At 51.8% G+C, this 21,454-nt stretch overlaps 8 protein-coding genes across 8 annotated transcripts; 3 read left to right on the top strand and 5 right to left on the bottom strand.

Annotated features, from left to right (window-relative positions):
* The first annotated feature begins 2 nt into the window (after positions 1–2).
* On the top strand, positions 3–1,018 carry BJX67DRAFT_347852 (putative replication factor-a protein). Its single transcript, XM_071028592.1, has 2 exons — positions 3–162; positions 250–1,018. The coding sequence occupies exons 1-2, from the start codon at positions 127–129 to the stop codon at positions 982–984; spliced, it is 771 nt and encodes a 256-aa protein (XP_070888185.1). The 5' UTR covers positions 3–126; the 3' UTR covers positions 985–1,018.
* On the bottom strand, positions 983–3,505 carry BJX67DRAFT_21484 (MATE family efflux transporter). Its single transcript, XM_071025655.1, has 3 exons — positions 2,478–3,505; positions 2,054–2,412; positions 983–1,994 (listed from the first exon to the last, which is right to left on the bottom strand). The coding sequence occupies exons 1-3, from the start codon at positions 3,184–3,186 to the stop codon at positions 1,188–1,190; spliced, it is 1,875 nt and encodes a 624-aa protein (XP_070888184.1). The 5' UTR covers positions 3,187–3,505; the 3' UTR covers positions 983–1,187.
* Positions 3,506–4,136: 631 nt separating this feature from the next.
* Positions 4,137–4,752, top strand: BJX67DRAFT_379240 (DUF202 domain-containing protein; the record flags this gene model as incomplete). Its single annotated transcript, XM_071032527.1, has 2 exons — positions 4,137–4,258; positions 4,329–4,752. 2 exons carry the CDS (start codon positions 4,137–4,139, stop codon positions 4,750–4,752), a joined length of 546 nt encoding a protein of 181 aa, XP_070888183.1.
* Positions 4,753–4,840: 88 nt separating this feature from the next.
* idi1 (isopentenyl-diphosphate delta-isomerase IDI1) lies at positions 4,841–6,115 on the bottom strand. The gene is made up of 3 exons (XM_071025654.1): positions 5,646–6,115; positions 5,231–5,569; positions 4,841–5,164 (listed from the first exon to the last, which is right to left on the bottom strand). Exons 1-3 carry the CDS (start codon positions 5,875–5,877, stop codon positions 4,929–4,931), a joined length of 807 nt encoding a protein of 268 aa, XP_070888182.1. The 5' UTR covers positions 5,878–6,115; the 3' UTR covers positions 4,841–4,928.
* A 574-nt stretch (positions 6,116–6,689) lies between these two features.
* BJX67DRAFT_21922 (putative C2H2 finger domain protein (Ezf)) lies at positions 6,690–8,197 on the bottom strand. The gene is made up of 3 exons (XM_071025702.1): positions 7,128–8,197; positions 7,001–7,074; positions 6,690–6,936 (listed from the first exon to the last, which is right to left on the bottom strand). Exons 1-3 carry the CDS (start codon positions 8,058–8,060, stop codon positions 6,804–6,806), a joined length of 1,140 nt encoding a protein of 379 aa, XP_070888181.1. The 5' UTR covers positions 8,061–8,197; the 3' UTR covers positions 6,690–6,803.
* Positions 8,198–9,596: 1,399 nt separating this feature from the next.
* Positions 9,597–11,286, bottom strand: BJX67DRAFT_21782 (uncharacterized protein). The gene is made up of 6 exons (XM_071025678.1): positions 11,072–11,286; positions 10,937–10,965; positions 10,591–10,666; positions 10,497–10,531; positions 10,376–10,439; positions 9,597–10,297 (listed from the first exon to the last, which is right to left on the bottom strand). Coding segments are annotated over exons 2-6 (618 nt in total). The 5' UTR covers positions 10,939–10,965; positions 11,072–11,286; the 3' UTR covers positions 9,597–9,856.
* A 151-nt stretch (positions 11,287–11,437) lies between these two features.
* Positions 11,438–13,624, bottom strand: BJX67DRAFT_21833 (uncharacterized protein). The gene is made up of 5 exons (XM_071025685.1): positions 13,056–13,624; positions 12,863–12,997; positions 12,255–12,806; positions 11,911–12,191; positions 11,438–11,769 (listed from the first exon to the last, which is right to left on the bottom strand). Exons 1-5 carry the CDS (start codon positions 13,166–13,168, stop codon positions 11,633–11,635), a joined length of 1,218 nt encoding a protein of 405 aa, XP_070888179.1. The 5' UTR covers positions 13,169–13,624; the 3' UTR covers positions 11,438–11,632.
* Positions 13,625–13,846: 222 nt separating this feature from the next.
* On the top strand, positions 13,847–18,766 carry BJX67DRAFT_379237 (ubiquitin-binding serine/threonine protein kinase VPS15; the record flags this gene model as incomplete). The annotated part of the gene is made up of 3 exons (XM_071032526.1): positions 13,847–14,060; positions 14,117–14,237; positions 14,290–18,766. The coding sequence occupies 3 exons, from the start codon at positions 13,847–13,849 to the stop codon at positions 18,764–18,766; spliced, it is 4,812 nt and encodes a 1,603-aa protein (XP_070888178.1).
* Between the last annotated feature and the right edge of the window lie 2,688 nt (positions 18,767–21,454).

The following is a 21,454-nucleotide window of genomic DNA, read 5'->3' as shown; positions in this document are numbered from 1 at the left end:
CAGTTACAATCATGGGTATACTATGCCTTTCTCTTCTACCTCCAGTAATCCCGCTACTAACTCATCACAGACGGATATGGCTACGGAGGCTCCTTCGGAGGAGGCGGCGGCGGCGGCGGCGGCTTCATGCCTGGAGAGACAACCAGTCCAGCAGGGGGAAAGGTGAGCAGGCGCACGTTCCAAAACCCCGATCTCATATATTTGCCGAAACGTTACGCCGCAAAGAACCCATACTAAAAATATACCCAGGGCGAAAGAAACGATACCCTCCGCCCGATAACAATCAAACAAGCCCTCGAAGCGACCCAACCCTTCCCAGAAGCAAACTACCAGATCGACTCCCACGACCTCGGGAGCGTCGTCTTCGTCGGCCAACTCCGCAACATCAGCAGGCAATCCACAAACGTCACGTACAAGCTCGACGACGGGACCGGCGAAATCGAGGCAAAGCAGTGGGTTACACCAGGCACCGAAGACTCGATGGATACGGCGGATGACCTTGCGCCGGCCGCGAATGGCGTCGAAATCAATGGGTACGCGAAGGTGTTCGGGAAGTTGAAGTCCCTGTATGGGGATCGGAAGGTGGTGACCACGCATAGTGTCAAGCCGATCACGGATATCAATGAGTTGCATTGTCATTTTCTGGAGGCTGCGGCGATACATTTGTTTTTCACGAGGGGGCCGCCGCCAAGTGCGGGTGGTGGTGGGGGTGCGAAGGATGCGGCAATGGGGGGTGTTGGTGCCGGTGGTTATGGTGGTGAGACCGGCGGTGGGCATCTTCCTGCTATGAGCCCGGTTGCGAGGAGGATGTATAATCTGTTGAAGAATAAGCCGCAAACGAACGAGGGGCTGGCGGCACAGCAAATTGCGGCGGAGTTAGGTCTCCCTATGGCGGATGTTGCGCGTGCTGGTGATGAACTGCTTACTGCTGGTGTGATTTTCTCAACGGTTGATGAGCAGACATGGGCTCTTCTCGAGTACTAGGCTGGCGACGTACGTTCAACATATCAAAATGACATTTCTTTAATAACTACCCATCCTAATCTAGCCAAAACGCGTCGCTAGAATGTCAACCTATAGCATCGCCTGAGGTCAAGTCCTGTGCTCCATATAATCTGGCAAAGGAACTGTCATGCCATAAATCATCACCATAACACATATGCTTTTTCTCCATCCTCTGTATCACCCTATGCGGCCGCATTCCTCCGAGCAGCATCCTCAACGGAGCGGTTCCAATCCGTCTGCGTAATGAAGATAGTCTCAAGAGCTGAGACGAATAGAAGAGCAATAGCAACACCACTCCAGAGACCAAAAAGACCCCACCTCAGTCCAAACGCAGTCCCAAAACTAATTGGCATACCAATCACGTAATAGCAGAAGAGCTGGACGTACCCGCCAATCTCCTGTCTTCCGAGCCCGCGAAGAATGCCGTTACAGTTGGTTGCTAAGGAGTCGAACATCTGGAAGGCTGCGCAGAGTGGTAGAACTCGCGCCACCAGCTCGACGACTTCTTCTTCTGAGGTGAAAAGCCGCGGGATGTAAAAACGCAATGAGGCCATGAGGATCATGTTGATCAGGCCCACAAGGACGGCGCCCCACAACGTTACCTTAGAAGTTATCTTAGCGGCTGGAACAAGGGTCGCGCCAATCAAGTTTGCGATTCGCGTGCTGCCGGAAATTGACAGAGTGAAAGGGATCTGGAAGGTGATGGCGGTCATCGTAGCAAGGACCGACTGTGCTGCCAGCGGTGTTGTACCGAAATATGAGGAGCCCAGCGTCAAGACCTCGAACGCGAGATACTCTGCCTCGACCATCAGCAATCCTGGGAGCGCCAGTCGAATCATAGGACCCCAGTTGTGGAAAGCCCCCCTCGTCAACCCATTCCAGCAGTCCGATCCGTCAATGAAGTACACGTATGAAAACAATAATAGAGGCATAAGGGTGTTTGTGGTGGCTACAGCAATGGGCGCACCAACGAAGCCCCAACCAAATTGCTATACCAATCGTCAATCGGACTGAACCGCGCGGGAGGGGATCGGATCAATAAACCTACCCAAACAAACAGCCAGTTCATGAGAGCATTGAGTGGTGCACATATAAGCAGGACATAGAGGGATGCCGAGAAGATCCCCTGGGCCTGGACAAACCGCTTCCCACTTTCAAAGCAAGCGTAACCCGGGGTTCCCAAAGCAACAATCTTCAGATACAGACCAGCCAGCTCAGCTACTTCTGTTTCCGGGACTATCCGAACCAAGATCTTGTCGGCATTGTACCAAATTGTAGCAATTGGAATAGTAACAACCCATAAGAAGAAAACCATCCTCTGCATCTGCAATCCCACAAGCTTTTTCCTCCCGGAACCGTATGCTTGGGCGCAGAGCGTATCTAAACTTGTTGACAACCCCTGGTATACTGTGTTCCAATTAGTATTCTCCCACGGAAAGTAGAGAAGACGGGCAGATAGTTAGGCTACATACCTCCAAAGCCCGTAATACTTGCAGTCATACTTGCGAGACTAACCGCTCCCAGCTCCCTTTTACCCAGATGACCCAGGGTGAAGATGCTCGCGACGGTTAAGGAATACTGGAGCAAGAATGTAACCACCAGAGGAGCCGCATTTCTGCCTACGACTTTCGCTTCTCGCCTCCATGTTGTATGAATCAGCCCCGCAATAACGGCTTCCTCCCATTTGCGATCGATATCCTCAGCATCCACCGCCTTGTATCCCGAGCTGCCGCCAGCTCCACCCAGTAAAGCTGTGGTTTCCGCTGGAGGAGGATGCTCTGACCCCCGGCGCTCACCCACAGTGGCTGGGCCGAGAATATTGTTGTCACACAGAAGGTCCCTCTCATCTTCGATGCCCTGGTCGCGCTCTCTCCGTGTCAGGCATTCGTGCTCCATGTGTTGCGGTACTACATTTGCATGTGAGACCGTCGCGAAGAAACTAGGTCGTGGAAAGGACCCCGCGAGAGAGTGCGTGGTTGTACCTGGGTGACTATGTAAGGGACGAATTGTCGAGATCTCGGACGCCTCATCATCAGCAGTGTGTGCCGAGTCCTCATCGTCAGCAAATTCGTCCAAGTCTCTCGCAATGGACCTCTCAGCAAGAGGGGAACTGGAACGGAAGCTGCTCCGGGGAGTTCGACCTTCTGGCACGTTTAACGCAGCGCTCTTGTCGGGAGCCATGATAAACGTGGGCCTGGTATTTCTGGGGAAGTGGAGAGCGCCAAAGAAATGGTTCTTCAGGTGAGGAAAATTGGGCGCCACACAATCATCGCGATGGCGCACTTGCGCAAGTAACCCCTCAGACAGAAAGGTGGTCCTCGAAGCAAAGTTCTCGGCGGAGGAGGAGAGTTGGAGAGAAGAAAAAGGTTCAATGCTCGGCCACAAGAGCTGGTCCTTGCATCGTGGTCCTCCGATAAGGCTTTGCCGCTTGGACCGTTTCCGCGCTTGGAGGTCTGGATCCACTCAAGTGGCCCCCCTCGTATACAATTTTTTTTCCATGACTCACAGCGAGCATCCCTGGGGTATGTCCCGAACTGGGATGAGTTCCTTGTCTATCAAGACGGAGCTCCAATGGAAGCCTGCATGATCCACGACCAAGAGGATTCGTGGTTGTCAGAAAAAGGGCGCAGTCCTGTACGTCGATCTTGTTTCTGCGGACGGACTCTGGGATGCCCCGCAGATCGTCTCCACCATTGACGGTCCCGAAATGTTAGACTGAGTTGGAGGAGACGGTGAGCTTGCGATTATCGGGAGAGCTTCTCGTGCAATTGCTTCTGCAAATTCCACCGATGGCGGTTGAAAATTGACGACTGCATGCCATGAACACTGATGTTGCTTCCAGACGTCTTCAAGAAGCTCGCGAGGGGAAACATGACATCCCCCAAACCGGATTAGTCCAGTGCCTGGTGTCACGTGGACCTGTTACCCACTCGATCACCTGGAGACTCGGGGGCGTCGAATTTTCCCAAACCGGACGCCGACATCTGACGCATCTTCTTCATTCTTGCCGGCCAGAAAATGCAAATCGGGAGAGCTCGGCCCCGGAATCCGTGGAGCAGCGACTATCTGGCTCTCAAGTCCAGGAGACCACCGGTTTAGCCCCCACCCGCGATTCGATTCAATCATCCAGCATGCCAGAGACTACACTGGGACCAGGGCAAGGCCCGGACACAGGCCCGGACACAGGCCACACGCGACGTCCATACAACCCCTTGATTAACCCCACCCATGCGAAACCCGTATTAGTCGAAGAGTAAGCTTCTCTCTTCTGTTCCTCTTAACCCGTGCCGCCACAGACAGTTATTTAACAATGAGGAAATCAGGCACCTCGAAGACAAAACGCACATCTTCCTTACCCGCCCGTGGTTCGGTGCGCTTCTTTTCGAAAATTCCACCTCCGACGCCCGCGACCACTGCGCAAATGAGCGTACATTCCTTTCCTGGCTCCGCCTCTCAATGTATCTAGGCATCGTCTCAATAGCGCTCATCATATCTTTCCACTTCCAGTCTCAGCCGTCCGGGCTGGAGCGGCGGATGTCGCTGCCGATGGGGATTATATTCTGGGCGTTGAGCTTGGTGTCCCTTGTGAATGGGCTGGCGAACTATATACTTACAGTGAAGAAGTATAGTCGGAAGGCAGCGCTGGTGCAGAGTGGGTGGAAAACGCAGGTGACATTTATTGTTGTGGGCGGGGTGATTTTGGGGAGTTGCATTGTGCTTCTCGTGACGGATGCACATAAGTTTTAGGCCACAATACTGGTACTAGCTTGAAGAAGCGCATCCTTTGCAGACTTGGAATGACAGGTCAAGCGTATATACTCCAAGAAGTGAGCGAGCGTCGAAATAAACAAAACTAGCTGATGCATCTCGTGGGAATGGCGCTGCTATATCATCATTAAATCTATACCCCTCCTTCTCTGGTCTCACATGCGACGGATCTGCGTCTCTCCCTTATACTTATCCAACGAGGACGAACCAAGATGGCTCCACCACTCAAACAGCATCGAGTTACAGATGAGCTTGAACCAAGGCGTGAAAGCCAAGTCGGGCTGCTTAAACATCTCCTTCAACTCGTCCGCAGAGACGTACCGTGTGTCCCGGGCCTCGTTCGGGTTAACGTCCAGGTCGACGTCCGCTTCGATAAAGAGAATATAGTCGACTAAAGAGAGGAAGACGTCAGTTCTGCATTCGAAAGAGTGCATAAAAGGTCAAAGGGCCAGCCTACCCTCATGCTCTCCCCACTTCCCATCACTAGGCGCCTTATAGTGAATCCTCGTAAAGAACTCGAACTTCTCAATCGGGACCTGCTCGGGCTTGATCCCCAACTCGTGGTTCAACTTCCGCTGTGCAGCCCTCTTCACACCTAGAATTGCTGCGTCGAGCTGCGATCCTGTCTCTCCGGGAATCCCCAGAGGGTGGGAGCAGCAAGTATTCGTCCACATATCCGGGAAAGTAATCTTTTCGCTGGCGCGCTGTTGCAGCAACAAACGCTTCTTCGAGTCGAACAGGAAAACAGAGAACGCGCGGTGGAGAAGGCCCCGGTCAATATTTGTCATTAAGTGGCCTGTATTTATAATTCATAAGCGTTCAGCAGTTCCGAAGGGTAAGAAAGGGAGAAATATGAATGCGGGGGTCCTTACACGTCTTCTTGCTGGCGCTCCCAATTGGCTTGTCGTCGTCATCAAGAACAATGCATACTTCATCCATCAGGCGAACCTGCTCGTCGTCATATCCGGCGAGGTCACTGCTATTTGCGGCAGAGGTAGTCGTCGTCCTAGGGAGAATCTCGCGGGCAAGCGAAGTATCAACGTCGGGGAAGAGGGACGCTACATTGTCTGCGGTGATTCTGGTCAAGGTCTCGGTGACGCTCATGATTGCTGTCGTCTTGGTCGAGGTCAAGATTTTCGACGTTGAGTTAAAGTTCAGCACGTCAACTTTGCGCTCTCCGGCTTTTGTATCTTGTTCGGCTTTTAGATTAGTGACCGATCAAGGCAATCCCCGAGGAGACCCCTTTCGAGCGGTGAGTCTTGGCAAAACGAATCGGGGTATTCATCCCCGGTCAGTGCAAAGATCCAACCGCCTGCCCCCAAGGACATTCTCCGTCGAAGCAATTGGCCTGTGGTTGCTCGGAGACCGAGGTGGCCTCGTGTTTCTTTTCCCGGTGCTCGATATTTAGTCCGGAGATGGATGGGAAGCGGAGTGCGTCAGCAAATCTCACCAAGAAGTGCAACCCCAGGAGGGTGGGAGGTCGGGCACCCATCCAGCGCCAAAAGCGGGTGAGGTCTGGCTGATGATTTCCTTCAGAAAGACTCCTGGGGTTTTATTGTTCAGTGTAGCACGATACCATACTATCCAAGTCTTGTAAGACGTCCCGAATTGCGACCCGCAAGTCGAGCAGCCGGAAATCGACAGCCGTGCGCGATCACTATATAAACTTGCCCTTGGTACGGATAAAGTAGCAGCCCCGAAGAAACAACCCCAGACTCCACAACCAAGAGGGGCATCCACAAACCCAACAGCCACCTTGATCGCGTGGACCTGCCATGTGTCAAAACTTCAGGCTCCATCAATGTGTATGAAATGTTCGGTCTAAAGGCTATCATACCAATCCAACGCCCAACCAAAGGAAAGAGGATGATACAGGAATAATGGGATGCAAAATATAAATCAGAAGAAGCCCTCCCTAGCTAATGAAGCACGCTACTGTTTGATCCAGTTTGTACAATGCTAACTCCGTATGGTGAATCAAATCGATCTAAAGCGAGTGGCCAAGAGGCCTTAATGTCGGCATATGTATATCACTCTTTGAGAACGTGGTTTCGACCATCCCCGGGGACGACCCCACGCCCACCATGAGGATGACCCTGGCCGACTTTTCTTCTCTCGTTGCTGTATCTTCGGCGCTCTTTTTTGCATCCGACGGCCAGATGTCTGCGGAACTCATTTCGGGTTAGCCACATGCCCTAAACCTCTGCGAGAAGAGACTATGACTTGCCTTGCAAGCGTATCCTGTCTGGTGAAACGATAACCACATTTTTCGCATCCAAATCTGCGAATCCCACGATGAACCTTCGCCCCATTAGCGACTGCCAAAAGTGCCTTGGTGGGCATTAGATACATACACTGTCGACATGTCTTTTAAGGTCAGTCTTCCGCCCGAAAGTCTTCCCGCAATCTTCGCACCGATATAGTTTTCGCCTGCTTGGATCATGCTTTTTCATATGCTCCCGGCAATTGGACCGGCGTGTGAAGCGGGCGCCACATACTGTGCATTCAAGGCCACTCGCTGATGGTATCTTGAGATCCTCGAAATCAGGGAATGCGACATTTTCCTCGGCCAGTCTAGGGCTAGCGCCCACCGAAAACACTGAAGGCTCATCCGATACGTGGCGGCCAACTTCAAGCTTCACCACTCCTCGGTCCTCAGCGCTGTTTTCTTCAAAGCGCTCAGCTTTCACAAGCAAGGTATTTGCCCCAATCTCTCCGACTGGCGCAAGCGTTGGACCAGATGCAGGCCTTGCGTATCCTGGGTACGTTCCATCTCTATAGTCGGCATCTGGGTCTTGCTTCACTTTAGGATCGGTTTCTGAATGTGGTGTACTCGGCCAGAAATTGTAAGCGGTCGTGTTCACTGCCCTGTGATCTCTTCCGTAGTCCAGTGCCGATCCACGACTCGGAGAAGCACTCAATGTTTGTGGGCCGCAAAAGCTAAGGGGTGAGGCGGAGGCGTCAGAGCCAGAATAAGGATCTTGGAACGTCGCGGGCGAAAGATGTGTTGTGTTTAGCGAGCACCCGAAGGGCAGAGATGTGGGCATCATTCGGCCCAACCAATCGACAGTACCATTTCCGGATGGTGGGTAATGGCTCATGTCACCCGCATGAGGATCTAATTCGCCATATGATATCCCCAACCCAGCGTCCACCGGTTGCAACGGGAACGTTGAAGTAGTGCGCGGAATACTAGAGTACACTAGATCTGTTTGCGAGGTGGAATCACTCGAGGATGACGGTTGGTGGGAGGAGGGAGATGGAAACGTTCCAGGATAGTAACTCATAGTCAACGGAGCGAACTGGAAAGGTTATGAGGGCAGCCGGATAAAACTGGAGGAGGTCAAAGAGGCGAAAGAGAACACCCTGTGCTAATCGTTATTGACGTTCCCTCTGCAGGACCACTCAGAATAGCTATCCCTCCGAGGGAGATGTGTAGAAGAGAATTCGCAAAGGTTATGAGGCGCGAGAAGTGAAATAAGAAACACGGTGGTTTAAGGCGAATTCTTCAATATATTATGAAGTTGTGGTAAACGTACTGTTGGTGCCTGTAACGATTTGTCAGGGACAAGCGCGTCGATGGTTGCCAAGGGTGGAGGAGAAGTTCCTCAGGGCAAGAGTAAGGAAAAGTATATAGGTAGGCAACGATCTCGAGACCCTGCCTAGCAAGGCAGAATTTGGACGGTGTTGCTGCATGGGTGTATCAGAAAAGACAAGGAAGAGGAGCGGGTGCGTCAGGACTGATGGGAAGGGGGTGTGGGAGAGAGACAAGGTACCTACTGCTGTGCAGGGCCGGACCAAATTGATTACAACCACAAATCTGCAAGAAGAAGATAGGCGCGGCATTTTAGAGGACATGCACAGGAAATTAGCGCCGAAATAATGTGATTCGGTCAGCTTTTATCCATCCATCAACGCCGGGCCCTGACAGAGGGCGGTTGCTTAGGCTGATGGAATGACTGGAGAAGCGGTCACTGCAGCCAAACGATTCTGTCCGAATCGACAGGGCACCGTTCGTAGGGGAGGGGGGCAACGGGGGGGGAATAAGCGCTCCGAGCGAGGATCATTAAGGATCTTTGTCCGTATGATGTGAAAGAAAGGTCCGTCCAGGTCCACGAAGGAGGTCAGTCTCGAATCACGGAGCAAAGCAGCGAACAAGCACAGCGGCCGCAGGAGTATTGCCTGAGGGCGCCTGGCATCACCGATCGCCGCAATTCAGGTGCACAGCAGCGCAGAGATTGACTCTTTCCCTGGCAGAGTGACGACCCGACAGTCTGGTACCCTAGCTTGGCAAAGAAGCAGTGCCTTTCGCTCGGCGTGATTGGTAAACACAGCCGCACCATCCGAGAGAGCGAGTGGCATGAGGCTAACAACATGAGAACGAAGTAGACGAGGCGTTCTTCGGGCTGTTGAGCTGAGACCTGACCCAGAATGGCTGGCGGAGGACGGAAGATGGAGGAAGGTTGGAAGCGGAAGAGAGGGCAAGCTGAGGTGGTGGAACCAGCGAGGGGGACTTTTGCGCCGCGCAGTATGCGAAGCGCCAGAACCACAAGTGATCGCCATACAATCCTATTCGTCTTAGGATGACTGCATGAGCACAAGATGTTGTTTCTTCTTCATCCTATTCTTCGGTTGGCTCCTCTCATGAAGTTATTGGTCCAACTCTCACAGTTGCGCCACGACACCAACAATGGCTCGGCGGTTGAATCAGGAATGCTTTTATCCTACGTCAAGAGTACTGAGCACGAACAGTAGTGGTCATTTCCATACTCCCGTCCCCTTCGGGCTGAATCTGGGGAGAGTGGTGGGTAGGGAAAAATAGGTGTGATGAGAGACCTAGGAAACCGCGTATCGAATTGGAAAGGAAGAGAAGTTAATTCGACCACCTATCGCGTGCTTTGAGTCCACTCCCGACTCGATCCGCAAGCTCCCACACGAGGACGGCTAGTTCTAGACGGTGGTGGACGATGCATGCATGGGGCTTGTGAATACAAGGCCTGTAAGTACTTTTGTTGTCACATCCCATCGTCTCCAGTCAGATTCATTCTGTAGGCGGCCCTTGGCCGCCGCCAGCGTTAATCTATCATTGCCGATTCCGATGGTGAACACCCATAGCTGCGGTCACCTGCTCCACTTGGACGCGCAGCCGTTCCATCTCATTGAGCAAATCCGCGATGTTGACATCGTGTTGCGCAGGCTGCGGCTGACGGCCAGGGTATCTTCTAGGTCCGGGTGCATCTTGGTAATGCGAATCGAGTGCAGATGCTGGCATCACGGCCTGATGGTCGGAAGATCCAGAACGAGTCTGGATTGTGGAAGTAGGACGGCTTAATCCTCTCGGAGCCATCCTTGACATTGACCGGCTCTTGGGCCATGAGAAGATGCGGTGGCTGGATTCATAGGCCCAAAGTAGCGCGACGCAAGGGAGATGTGTCGCCCTGAGGAGGACAATACGGACTCGCCGAATATCCTCCGCAGGCAAAAAGAGCCTCATCGGGCGAATACAGAACAGGGGGATCAGGTTCTGCAGAACCAAGGATGCTCCAGTCAATGCCCATTTGCAAACAATTTATCCTCAGGCTGAAGAGTGTTGCAAACTCACCAACGGCGGCATGAAGTATGTTAGTCTCTTGGATGTACTACTCTCCAGGACATAGATAGCAAGCCTATCCTCAGTGATCAGTGGTTGTGACATCAGTCTAATGAAAACTCCCATTACTAACTGAAAAAGATATTCTTCTCGAGCATGGGACATAACCTGAAGATAGCAGATAGATCAGCACCACATTGCCACCAGCTCGTGACAGGAGGACCTACCCCCTCTAAGCTCATGCTCATCAAACTGACCAGTGATGAAATCAACAGCAGACTCGTCACTGACACAAAAACGAGCCTAAGCCATACATTTCAGCCTGAGAATCACAGCATATTGTGTGGGGCATGAAAGCCGTTCCCCCAGCCCAGGCGGAAGATCTCCAGAGGACCCGAGAATGCACCGCCCACTGACATCGGCCCCAAAAGCAAAAGCAAAAATTTCGAGAGAAAAAGGAAAATAAGTCAAACCAAAGTATTGTCCAGAAAGAAAAAAAAAATCAAAGTGTGACGAAAGGGGTGTACGAGAGGTTTGTCATGAGGAGTTGTGGCGCAGCACTGGGGGACTCACATCAAACCACATCCAAAGATCGGAGAGATCTCAACACTAGCGCGTCAGTCTTCGAAACAGGAGAGCCAACCATTGAGACAAGAACCCGAATTGTAAATCCAGCCGCATGACAGCCGCGGAGCGTTTCGGACTTACATCGTAGCAAATGTCCTGTGAGCCAATCGATTCAGCCACATCAGTCACAGCGCCTCTGCCTCTCGATCTGAGTGTGACGCACAAAGCCCAGGTAATTAGATCTGCCTCGCGTGTCTAATTAGCGATGCGGTCAATAATGGCCTGTTCTCACCGCCGTACCCGAAGAATACATTCACCAGAATCCATGACATCTTCTTTGAAGAAAGTCGGTCACGAGCGAGCATAGTGAACGTCGTCAAGAACCCTAAATGCAAGCCGTCAGACACCTGGTACGGTGTCTAAGCCACAGTAGGTTATATGGCGAACTCCTGACCTAGGTATAAGACGATGATCACTGGAGTGAATCGAAAAAAAGCTTTGGTCTAGATCATGAGAATCAGCCCTACTGCGCTCCTACCAAGGTCGGCTAGAGTACCATTTCCTTGAGGACGGGAATCTATCAAGGCCCAACCCTGTCAATAATCATCTCGGAACAATTTTTTGGAACTGATGCCGCCACCTACAAGGCTCCCAAAATACGGATTTAGGCTCACAAGTGAGAATATCCTGTTGCGAAGTTCATCATGATTCCAATGAAAAGCAGCAGTATGGGTGTTTGGTTCCAGCATACCTCGGGACGAGGAACAGTGCCTCCAAGGAAAGTATATCGAACGATAAGTCAACGACGTAGCTGTCTTGTTTAGTTAAACCGATTGTTCCTGCATAGATCCTTTAGTAAACGAACCCAGCCAGATGAGATTTACGATTCGAGTTAGCCAGCACGACCGCCGATAAACTAGGCATGCTGGAAGCACACCATGCCCACAAGCGGATGATCGAATATAGTAGGATCTTCTTACTTGTGATCATAAAAACAAGCCCAATCCCGATGATACACAGGTCCCAAAGGTTCCAAAAGGTCATCTGATAGAAGAGCATTCCCGAGTCCACGAGATCGCTCAGTCCATCATACGCAAATGCAGCAATCCAGACGTACAGAAGCGCTTCAAATCTTCCTATCCCCGTCGGTTTTCGTTCGATAAGAACAGCGTAGTACAACAGGAGGAAGGAGACGAAGAAGGCAGCCTCGAAAGCCTTCCGGTATACCGGTACTCTTAACCGAGAGTACGGATCCGCTGTCCTATTTCACAGATAAATATGTGTGTCTACCCTGCCTCAACGCAGGATAAGTTGTGAACTCTACCTTTTGTTGAACAACTGCGGTTTCTTTGTGGAGTGTATGCTCAGCGAGTCCCAAAACACGATCTCCCCATTCCAAATATCGCCCACCACTTTTTGAACAACCCTTTGGCTGAGGAATTTCTTTGCGTGGGCTATAGTCGCAATTTCGAGAGCATTCAATCCAATAAACATGGAAACCTCCTCATTGGAATTGGCATCCTGGAAGTAGTTCTCCAATGCTGCCTGGCCGCTTCCAAGGGAAACTCCATGCCGTCCGCTGGTCCCCAAGGTGTGAAATTGAGAAGCAGAGCTCGATAGCAGCGGGGTGTTTTCGCTCCCACGGGTACTCTGCTCAGCCGCGGTATCCGCAAGGCCAGGTATACCAGCCTCCGCTCGTTCTATACCCGTCGTTTGTTGGGATGGAGCCCGAAGCTCCTCAAGCAAATACTCAATTAAGTCACGTTGGTTCAGATGGCAGACAAAGCGCCAGGCAATATATTCGCAAACATAGCCCCTAGTTTCATCATAACCGCCATCATGTTCGGCAACCTTGTCAAACTTCCACTTCAGGACCCTGGGGAGAATGAATTGAGATACTTGGTCATTCTGAGGGAATTTGGGCGAGCATACATCAATGCAGATATAATATAAGGATTGTGCGAACTCTCTGCCAAAGAGTTGATGAGCAATCGGAGACGAGGATGCGGCGCCGACTTTATCTCCTCAAACGTATTCCAGAGCTCAAAGATCGACGAAGTCAAGAATCTACACCAGATAACGTTAGATATGATCCTCCTTTTTGTCCATGACTCCTCAAAAATACCCATTTAGCTTTTGCACCACGCCTACGAGCGGTTCATTGTCATCGATGCTTGGAATATCGAGGTACTCATGATCCGCAGTCGGGGGTAGCGATGTTGTAGAGTCCCGTCTCATGATATAAAATGAGGATCCCTCAGATCAGACTGCGCCTCAGGATTCACTGCAAGACCAAATTGTCCGAAGAGATCTCGACGAATCTTCCGTCTAACAAAAGGAAAACCAAGCAGGAAGCTCGAGGGACCGTCTGCTAGAAGCGTCAGAATAAAGGACCCCGGAGTCGGGCGCCCAGGTCCACAGTTGTTTGACCGCGGATTTAATTGCGATAGATAGAATTAACAGAAGACGAAAAGCTCACCCGCAGGCAGGATAGAGCAGGATATTCCTAGCAGAGCCAGCAGGTGGCGCCGTCCAAGTTCCCGAGACCAACCCCTTATCGGCCTCACAACTTGGGTTTCATATAATGGCGAGAATATGCAAAGAGAAAGCAGTTCCTGACCAGCGTTTGCTAATACATTTTCAAGGTCCTCAAACGTGTCAAGCAGTTGTTTGTTTGAGGTAGATAACACACCTTTCCCACTGTCACCGCCTTCACCTCATGTGACCGCGACCGTCCTCCACGCCCCCCCCTGCTGCAACCTCCTTCAGTTGTGATCTTCAACCATGCAGGTTCCCTCTCAGACCAAACTTACAGGATAGCTCTCCATGGCTCCCCGTCAAGGGAACCTGATACTTGTGCAAAATATAATTGTTTTCTGAATCAAGACCCCGGTGAAATGAGGACATTTCAACATCATGGGTCAAGGCTATTCCCTCACGACCCTTTCCGCCGGCTCGGCGGGGATCGATATCCCCGAGCTCTCAGACCTGACGTATGAGAAGTCTATGGGCGGCGGCAGGTTTATGAAAAGCATTCGAGCAAGGCAGAACAATGGCTTGGTCTTCGTGAAGGTGATTATGAAACCTTATCCCAGTATGAAGCTAGAGCCATATGTTAGAGCCATCATCCGTACGTTATATCCTTACTCATCGGCAGATTGAGGGCGCTCTAATGTCTCGACGCAGGGGAACGCAAGCTATTATCAGATGTCCCAAATGTTTTAAGCTCCCAGAGGATACTGGAAACAAGCACGGGCGGATATCTCGTTCGCCAGTACATCCACAGCTCGCTCTATGATCGAATGAGGTATGTGCCGTAGAGTGCGCAACCGTATAACTGCTTATACTGATTAGCATAGCACTCGGCCATTCCCGGAAGATATCGAAAAGAAATGGATAGCCTTCCAACTGCTGTGTGCTCTCCGGGACTGCCACGCGCTGGATGTATTCCACGGTGATATCAAGACAGAGAACGTCCTGGTTACCTCGTGGAACTGGGTGTATCTTTCAGACTTCTCCTCTTCCTTCAAACCTACATTTCTTCCAGAGGATAATCCTGCCGATTTCTCATTCTACTTTGATACATCAGGCCGACGAACCTGTTACCTGGCTCCAGAGAGATTCCTCGTGGCGGGGGAGGAGCCAGGTAGTAGGAACGTGAACTGGGCCATGGACATATTCAGTGCTGGCTGTGTTATTGCAGAACTATTCCTAGAGTCTCCCATCTTTACGCTGAGTCAAACCTACAAGTACCGGAAAGGGGAATACAGTCCCGAGCATAGTCAGCTGGGGAAGATCGAAGACCCGGAAATACGCGCCCTGATCCTCCATATGATCCAGCTTGATCCTGAATCAAGATACTCGGCCGAGGAGTATCTGAACTTTTGGAAGATAAAGGCATTTCCTGAATACTTCTACAGCTTCCTGCACCAATACATGTCTCTTATGACGGATCCTTCCTCTGGCAGAACACTAGTGGAAGCTGGGTCAGCAAATCGAGGAGAGGCCGATGACCGAATAGAGAGAGTTTTCTTGGATTTTGACAAAATATCTTATTTTCTAGGCGCCTCCCCCAAAGCTGGCAAAGATGGCTCTACTTATACGACTTCCAAGCTTACGGGTAGCGCTTTTCCCGTTGAACCCGATCTACCGCGTTACGAATACCAGAACTGGAAGCTTCGTGCGCCGAATGACGATGGCGTCTTGATTTTCCTAGCCCTCGTCGTGTCGAGTCTCCGCAACACTTCCAAATCGTCTGCTCGAATTAGGGCTTGCGACATTCTTCTTGCGTTTGCAGATAGGTTATCTGACGAGGCGAAGTTGGACCGCATCCTCCCGTACATCATGATCCTTCTCAACGACCGGACTGACTCCGTCAAAATTGCTGCAATACGCGCTCTCACGCGATTACTAGAAATGGTACAAGTTGTGTCTCCCGTCAACGCCCACCTTTACCCCGAATACATTTTCCCGAGGATACAGCCTCTCGTTTCCAGCTCGAGCTCGAACCCCAACCCATCCGTTCGCGCTGCATACGCATCATGCATTGCATCACTGGCACAGTCATCGCTCAGGTTCTTGGATATGATTCAGGCACTGCGGTCCGATGCGCGCCTACCCACCCTAGTTCCAGCCGCCAGTTCCGAGCCCAGATGGGCTGAGGATGCTACCTATCACAATCTTTACGATGTGGCAAGGCTAGATCTCCTCGATTACTTTGAAGCGCACACCAAAGCACTTCTAACGGACACTGACACATCCGTCCGTCGCGCATTCCTTGGATCTGTGTCCAACCTATGCGTGTTCTTTGGCAACCTGAAGACAAATGAGGTTATTTTAAGCCACCTTAATACCTATCTAAACGATCGAGATTGGATCCTCAAGTGTGCATTCTTCGAGGCTGTGGTAGGGGTTGCGACCTATGTTGGAAGCACGAGTTTGGAACAGTACATCCTACCTTTAATGATGCAGTCATTGACAGACCCGGAAGAGTTCGTTGTCGAGAGAGTCCTTCGGTCACTTGCGGCGATGGCCGACCTTGGTCTTTTCCAGAGATCAACAACCTGGGATCTCCTCCATGCTACAGTGCGTTTCCTCGTGCATCCGAATGTCTGGATACGAGAAGCATCCACCAGCCTTGTTGCTAACTCCACTAAATTTTTGTCTGCGGCTGATAAATACTCTATCCTTACACCGCTTGTCCGTCCTTTCTTGAAAGCGAATATTATGGATTTTTCCGAAGGAGATATGCTCGACGCTCTCAAGTCACCGCTCCCCAAGGCCGTATACGATTTAGCATTTGTGTGGGCTTCAAAGGCAGAGAAAGGGCTTTTTTGGAAGTCTATCAACCGAGATGGGACTTCGACTATAGGCAGCAACGCCGGTCCACTTCCAAAGAGGAGTCAACGGACATTCTCTCTAAGCGCGCAGCCAAAGAATGAAGAGGACGAACAATGGCTTACGAGATTACGGAATATGGGTATGGGTACCGAGGACGAATCCAAGTTGCTCGCCCTCCGAGATTATATCTGGCGAGTCTCGATGCGCCAGGCCAAAGATACCGAGGACGAAGGATATTCCTTGAATAGTGTCGTTGCCTTAATTGACTATGGAGTCACCCCCCAGACAGTGTTTTTTGATAAGAACCAAAACGTCAAGCCGCGAAGAAATTCGCTTACAAGATTCCAAACAAATCGAGCCGAAGATCGCACAACGCACACGATCACCGATGCTCTACTTGATGCTTCATCCACGATTGACAACGTCCCGAATTCACGACGTCGGCATCCGCGGACGAGAAGCCACGTGCCAAAGCCTGTGGCAGCCACTGTAGCCACCCCACGACAGAATGCCATTGACATCATCCGCACTGAACACTCTCCTGGTTCTTCGCCTATCGCATCCTCGCCGAGTGCGACTCCAGGATCCCGGCCCTTGTCACCGCCGAGCTCGGATCCTGATCCTCGGGCGTTAGAGGGTAGACAGAGCCCAGGGCAAGAAAGCTCTTCGAATGAGGCGGAGAACCTTAGCGTGAGAAGAGTGGCAGCTGGAGTTCAGAAAAAGCCTAGCGCCATAAGTTTGCTTAATCGCAGGGATACCGCAAAGGCGTTCGCGGAAACGAGCACCAGTTCAGCGAATGCTTTCGGGCGAATCGGTGCTCTTCCCCAGAGGAATTCAGCGGAGCCGGCCGGCTCACCCGCTCCTCATGAACGGAAGTCCTTGGACAATTCCATACAGCAACGCCGCGCCAATCATTCCTACGGCGGGAATGATCCCATGGTCCTCAAGCTTCTGGATTCTGTTTTCGCTGAGAACTATCCCACCGACTTCTTTGATCTCGGTCCCTATGTCAAAGAGGCGGACAGTCGAAGGCCGATCACGAAGGCCAATGACCGTGATGCAAACAAAGTCTGGAAGCCAACAGGGAATCTCGTTGCCCTATTTGGCGAGCATAGTGGGCCCGTGAACCGGGTAGTTGTAGCGCCAGATCACTCATTCTTTGTCACGGGTTCTGACGACGGGACTGTCAAAATCTGGGATACCACGCGCCTGGAGAAGAACCTCACCCCTCGATCCCGCCAAACCTACCGCCACTGTACCGAAGCTAAGGTGAAAGCGTTGACTTTCATCGAGAACACTTATACATTCGTCAGCGGTGCGACCGATGGTACGATTCACGCGGTCAAGGTCGATTATCGTAATAATAACGGCACAGTGCGATATGGGAAACTCCAACTCGTACGAGAGTACCAGTTAGCAACGGCTGATGACGGGTCTTCTGAATACGCCATTTGGCTAGAACACTTTCGCGTAGATGCGCAATCAACACTGCTTATCGCAACGAGTAGGTGTCGTATTATCGCCTTAGATATGAAAACGATGCTTCCAGTCTTTACGCTCCAGAACCCGGTCCATCACGGGACCCCAACGACATTCTGCTGTGACCGTAAACACAATTGGCTCCTTGTCGGCACGACGCACGGCATTCTCGATCTATGGGATCTCAGGTTTCAGGTGCGGCTCAAAGCCTGGGGCTTGTCAGGCTCAGGCCCCATCCACAGGCTACAGGTACACCCGACCAAAGGCCGTGGGCGGTGGGTGTGCGTTTCCGGCAGTGGCAGTCACGGGAATGAAATAACTGTCTGGGATATTGAGAAGGTCCGGTGTCGGGAAGTATATCGGGCAGACTCGCCCGGGTCCACCAACGCCGCGAACGGCGGCCCCGAAAACCACAAACTCAAGCAGGCTCATCTCGGTACAAAAGAATACGAAGCCTGGCACGTCGAAGGTGACCGCCCCGAAGGCATGTTGAGTCGCTTCGCAACAGAAGGACCGGGGTCTGTCGAACACCCATCCGGCCCTTCGCCAACAGCCGCTCCGTCAGGCATCTGCGCCTTCGCCGTGGGATTCGATTCTCCTGACGATGGGAGAGACAACGCCACCCGGTGCGGTTTCATCATCTCTGGTGGCTGTGACCGCAAGATCCGAGCTTGGGATCTGGCCCGCCCGGAGCTGTCTACTGTGGTCAGCGGGCTTGACCTCGTATCAGATGGCGGACAAATAGGGACTCCACGTTATGAGCTATCCCAACCGGGACCGTCTTTGCTCATAACCACCGAGCACCTCCCCAGCTCCACTAACAACAATGGTGGCACGAAAGGGGGCGGTAAAAGAGGCGGAAGCGGCCGGTTGCCACGAAGCACCGTCATCAGTCTTCAGCAGCAACAGCTCTTAAGGAGCCATCTAGATTTCATTCAGGATATTGCGGTGCTACGGGTTCCCTACGGCATGGTTATTAGCGTTGACCGAGCGGGCATGGTATATGTTTTCCAGTAATCATTTAATTCGCAAGGCACCATGGTTCTGTATAAATATGACACTGAATAAAAGAGTCTTTCCGATAAACTTACATTATTCCGTACGGCATCAGGTCTTCTAGTCTTGAGGATGTTTTCGAAAGATGTGATCGGGCAGGAAAGAGACAACAGTTTGACGAATGGAACCTGTATATTTACCACAAACCTACAATAACACTGAATTTCAAGTTGCTTCCGATGCGGCGGTCCCGCTTACCTGCTCGTAACGCCTGGTTTGCACTCAAAAGCTGCCGCCCTCCCGCCCCCCGGGTCCATCCTTCTTAATTTTTGCTGCGACCGCCTGCTCACTCGTTACTCTCTTCGGCCCCAGGAACAGTTTTTCGGCACGGATTTTGGCTAGATCGTGCCCTTATTCATACTTAAGGTTGGACTTGCACGGGAGTGGTGTGGCGGTTGACCTCAGGCCAGTACATATTTATATATCTTCCCAATGAGAATTCGAGGCAGGACTTCGCACGTATGGAACCTCGAAGACGAACGCTTTAGGAGTAGAGATCTCGGTATCTACATATCATAGAATCCATATACTATAAATGCTTGGCTTCACAAGTATCTATGAGGAACTGGGCTTTAACACGATCACGATATGGTGTCCATCTGAGATCGCGGCAGTTTGCGGAGACTTAGAGAAGGCGGGCCGAGTGCGCGCTACTTCTACATTTGAGAATGCGGGTGAAACGTCAAGCGAAAACGTCCAGTGGCTGGCTGCTCCGGGGGTTGGCGCGGGCGTGGGCTCTTGTTGATTCTCGCCTTTTTGAGATCGAGCTTCTTTCACGGTCGTACTCTGGGTATCCTGAATTGGGGGAAATGATTGACGCACCTGGCGCTTGGTCCCGAGCAAGCTGCTTCCTCAAACAGCCCTTGACATAGACTCTCTCTTTGTTGGGGCTGCAGCAGGCATCTGGGCATTGCGAAAGATGGGTGACCTGTTGCAGCCGATCGCTGCGGGGTCCATGCAGCTGACAGGCGTGAGCAGAGGTCCTGAGGTGATGAAACTGGAAACAATAATGACGTTCGGAAGTGGTGAAGCGAAGAGCTAGTTCCGCCGGGCCTTCTGGCGATGACCGAAATGGAGCAGATGATCCACAGTTTGCAGGAGTGGTGAAACGCTGGGCTGTGGAAAACTGTGGACAGGCCACCGATCGGCGGAGAAAACAAACTTGCTGCAGCGAGAAGAATGTGAGCAAGGATTCCTCCGAAGAATTCAAGACAGCAGGGGAATTTTTGAATCCAACGGCTCAGGATCTGATATGCAAATCATCCATTGCTGGCATCTCGTTCCGTTGAAAATCCCGCTGGCTCTCTCAATTGTTGCGTCAGTATTCTTTTCTATGAGACTTTCATTGCCGAATCTGGCTGTCCAGGAACATGTCCCACAGCGACTCGAGCACAGTCCACACCGACGGATTTGTGCAGGGGACGCCAATCCGAGCTGGGAGAGCTTGGTGAACCTCCGAACCATTCCACAGCGTCATCGCATGTCCCAGTCTCCATCTTTGAGAGAAACGGCCAAGATTGAACAACGACTCTGCAATGGGAGAGGCGGTTATCTCGCGTTATCTCGTCGATCCAGCGTGGAGTGATTGGGATCACAACCTGTCGAGGCTTCGATGCCCAAATTTTCGACGTGGGACGAAGGTTTCTCGTCACTCGTGACGGCTGCTCGGCGGGCAACGACTCTGGAGTGGAAATTTGGTCCGGTCGGGGGCTCCGATCTTGAACCAAACAACCAAAATTACAGATCCTCATTTCCGTTGACGAACCGTGGGAGGCGACGTTGTGCAAAATTTATGACCTCTCTCTGCCTCGTTCGCTCTCCAGTCTCTTGATACATCGACAAGGGCAGCAGTGTGATGACGAAGAGTGATATCAAGCTGAGCAGCGAGCAGTCGAGTCCAGAACTTTCTTTGGGTTCACTTGATCCCAGTCAGGCGATCGACTAGCGTGCCCGGAGAGGAACCTGTGTGTCTGTGAAAGTTGAGGTTCCTCGGAGTCGGACTGATCGCTTTCCCCCAGAGGAGGATTTTATTTCTGGAAGACATGCATCAAACGCGGACGGAGATCAACGCAACCCTTTGCATCTTCAATTGGGATGCTGCGTGTCGTGAGCTGGAAGTCAATAATGCAGGGAGCTGAGCAAACGCGTCAAGCTGCCTTGTTTGGACACTTCGTTTGGACGAGATCGGAGATGGAGCCAGCTGAGTCTCGGGGTGGCCTCAGGCCCCCAAACTCCGGGGTCCAACAAAGGGGCCTTGTTTTTCTTTTTGGCCTTGAGAAAACTGCAGTCGATTAAGCTTAGATCTGTCAGAGAGCGAATCCATACAGATGCTTCATCTGCGGGTGAGCTGTCTCGCATCTCGAATGGATGGCTTGTCCTGCCTGGAACCAAGCCGCCCGCATGCATGAGAGCATCCAGCTCGAGCCTTCACCACCGAGACTGACCACAGAGCTCACCGCCAGCTGAGTGGCAAATAATGATCATCCCCTTCGCCAAGGAGCCTTTGTTCACAGCTTCTTCTGCTTCGTGTCCTCGGTTTCGGATTTCGAGTGACGCCAGAAGACAATTGGAATGGCAACCCCTGATAAGCTTGGAGACACACCAACCAGCCATGCTCCTGACTGGGGAGTTCCCAGGTTGCATGCGGGC

This window comes from Aspergillus lucknowensis, assembly GCF_044049455.1.
Source record: "Aspergillus lucknowensis strain CBS 449.75 chromosome Unknown BJX67scaffold_10, whole genome shotgun sequence".
Classification (NCBI taxonomy): Eukaryota; Fungi; Ascomycota; class Eurotiomycetes; order Eurotiales; family Aspergillaceae; genus Aspergillus; species Aspergillus lucknowensis.
The sequence above is the reverse complement of the archived record's forward strand: the minus strand, read 5'-3'. Positions and strand labels throughout refer to the sequence as shown.

Excerpts from the sequence above, each read along its gene's own strand:
- BJX67DRAFT_21833 (XM_071025685.1), bottom strand. The coding sequence starts at position 13,168 with ATGAGACGGGACTCTACAACATCGCTACCCCCGACTGCGGATCATGAG. Across the intron at positions 12,807-12,862 it reads TATATTATATCTGCATTGAT|GGTCCTGAAGTGGAAGTTTG; the intron begins GTATGCTCGCCC and ends CATTCTCCCCAG. Across the intron at positions 12,192-12,254 it reads CCGCAGTTGTTCAACAAAAG|GACAGCGGATCCGTACTCTC; the intron begins GTAGAGTTCACA and ends TCTGTGAAATAG.
- BJX67DRAFT_21922 (XM_071025702.1), bottom strand. The coding sequence starts at position 8,060 with ATGAGTTACTATCCTGGAACGTTTCCATCTCCCTCCTCCCACCAACCG. Across the intron at positions 7,075-7,127 it reads TTAAAAGACATGTCGACAGT|GTTCATCGTGGGATTCGCAG; the intron begins GTATGTATCTAA and ends AATGGGGCGAAG. Across the intron at positions 6,937-7,000 it reads AGACAGGATACGCTTGCAAG|ACATCTGGCCGTCGGATGCA; the intron begins GCAAGTCATAGT and ends TGAGTTCCGCAG.
- BJX67DRAFT_21782 (XM_071025678.1), bottom strand. Across the intron at positions 10,532-10,590 it reads TGAGCATGAGCTTAGAGGGG|GTTATGTCCCATGCTCGAGA; the intron begins GTAGGTCCTCCT and ends TGCTATCTTCAG. Across the intron at positions 10,440-10,496 it reads CGAGAAGAATATCTTTTTCA|GCTTGCTATCTATGTCCTGG; the intron begins GTTAGTAATGGG and ends CACTGAGGATAG.
- BJX67DRAFT_347852 (XM_071028592.1), top strand. The coding sequence starts at position 127 with ATGCCTGGAGAGACAACCAGTCCAGCAGGGGGAAAG. Across the intron at positions 163-249 it reads CCAGTCCAGCAGGGGGAAAG|GGCGAAAGAAACGATACCCT; the intron begins GTGAGCAGGCGC and ends AAATATACCCAG.
- idi1 (XM_071025654.1), bottom strand. The coding sequence starts at position 5,877 with ATGAGCGTCACCGAGACCTTGACCAGAATCACCGCAGACAATGTAGCG. Across the intron at positions 5,570-5,645 it reads GAGCGCCAGCAAGAAGACGT|GCCACTTAATGACAAATATT; the intron begins GTAAGGACCCCC and ends TTATAAATACAG. Across the intron at positions 5,165-5,230 it reads GAAGTGGGGAGAGCATGAGG|TCGACTATATTCTCTTTATC; the intron begins GTAGGCTGGCCC and ends TCCTCTCTTTAG.
- BJX67DRAFT_21484 (XM_071025655.1), bottom strand. The coding sequence starts at position 3,186 with ATGGCTCCCGACAAGAGCGCTGCGTTAAACGTGCCAGAAGGTCGAACT. Across the intron at positions 2,413-2,477 it reads AAGTATTACGGGCTTTGGAG|TATACCAGGGGTTGTCAACA; the intron begins GTATGTAGCCTA and ends ATTGGAACACAG. Across the intron at positions 1,995-2,053 it reads TGAACTGGCTGTTTGTTTGG|CAATTTGGTTGGGGCTTCGT; the intron begins GTAGGTTTATTG and ends CGATTGGTATAG.